Source organism: Acanthisitta chloris, unplaced genomic scaffold (assembly GCF_000695815.1).
Source record: "Acanthisitta chloris isolate BGI_N310 unplaced genomic scaffold, ASM69581v1 scaffold14319, whole genome shotgun sequence".
In the NCBI taxonomy this organism is placed as follows: Eukaryota; Metazoa; Chordata; class Aves; order Passeriformes; family Acanthisittidae; genus Acanthisitta; species Acanthisitta chloris.
The window spans coordinates 1-1,319 of record NW_008693170.1 but is presented as its reverse complement, the minus strand read 5'-3'; the positions used below and the strand labels follow the sequence as shown (position 1 = coordinate 1,319).

At 62.9% G+C, this 1,319-nt stretch overlaps 1 protein-coding gene across 1 annotated transcript in view; it reads right to left on the bottom strand.

The window, feature by feature from the left end:
* The window catches only part of LOC103810094 (zinc finger protein 628-like), a gene marked incomplete at both ends in the record, with an annotated part of 2,211 nt that extends 897 nt beyond the window's left edge, over positions 1-1,314 (bottom strand). The window contains one exon of the mRNA XM_009082979.1: positions 109-1,314. Coding sequence (XP_009081227.1) covers positions 109-1,314 — 1,206 coding nt within the window. The remainder of the gene's footprint in view (positions 1-108) is intronic.
* Between the last annotated feature and the right edge of the window lie 5 nt (positions 1,315-1,319).

Below are 1,319 nucleotides of genomic sequence, written 5' to 3'. Positions count from 1 at the left end.
CGCAGGTGGTGGTGGCAACGCCTGGAGCTGCACACCTGGCACCTGGGAGGGTGGTGGCACTGCCTGGAGCTGCACACCTGTTACACCTGTCACATCCCCACCCTGCACCTGCACACCTGTCACCTTGGTGGCTTGGAGCTGCACACCTGTCACCTCAACTGGTAGTGGCAACACCTGGAGTTGCACACCTGTCACCTGGGAGGATGGCGGCAGTGCTTGGACCTGGACATTTGTCATCTCAGGTGCTCGGAGCTGCATACCTGTCACCTCACCTGCTTGGAGCTGGACATTGGTCACCTTGGAGGGTGGTGGCACTGCCTGGAGCTGCACACCTGCCACACCTGTCACCTCAGTGGCTTGGAGCTGGACACTGGTGACACCTGAGGTTGGTGGCACTGCCTGGAGCTGCACACCTGCCACACCTGCCACACCTGTCATACCTGTCACCTGCAGCTGCAGACTGCCACCCTCAGGGGTGCCACTCCCCCCCCTCACCACGATGACACCTGTTCCTTGCCCACAACCAGGTACCACCAGGACGCTCTGACAGGTGTCTGACCCCTTCCTCACCTGTGCCTCAGTGGCCACCAAGTTGCCACCACCACCAGGTGCCCTGGGAGGGGTTGGCAGCAGCCAAACCTTCCTGGGGACATTGGGAACGAGCTGCCACCCCTGTGGGCTCTGCACCAACAGGTAACTCAGGGACTCAGGTGTGCCCACAGGTGCATGAGGCCCTGTGTGGGTGCGCAGGTGCCGCTGCAGGTAGGAGGCCATGACGAAGGCCTTGGGACACAGGTGACAGCGGAAAGGACGAGCGGCCGAGTGTGTTTGCTGGTGCAGGTGGAGGTTGGAGGAGTGGGTGAAGGTCTTCCCACAGGTGGCACAGGTGTAGGGTCGCTCACCCGTGTGCACCCTCAGGTGCTGCCGCAGGTTGGTGGCCTGGGAGAAGCTCTTCCCACAGGTGGCACAGGTGTGCGGGCGCTCACCTGTGTGGGTGTGGCGATGCCGCCGCAGGCTGGAGGAGTTCTTGAAGGCCTTGGGGCAGGTGGGGCAGCGATAGGGCCTCTCCCCTGTGTGCTGCCGCAGGTGGTACTGGTAGTGTGACGCCCACTTGAAGGTGAGGCTGCAGTGGGGACACTCGAATGTGCGAAGACCCGTGTGGACCCTCAGGTGAGTCTGCAGCAGCGATGACCTCTTGAAGGCCTTCCCACAGGTGGTGCAGGCGTACGGCCGCTCACCTGTGTGATCCCTCAGGTGATAGCGCAGCCCTGACGCCCCCTTGAAGGCTTTGGGGCACTCAGCACACCTGTACGGCCGCT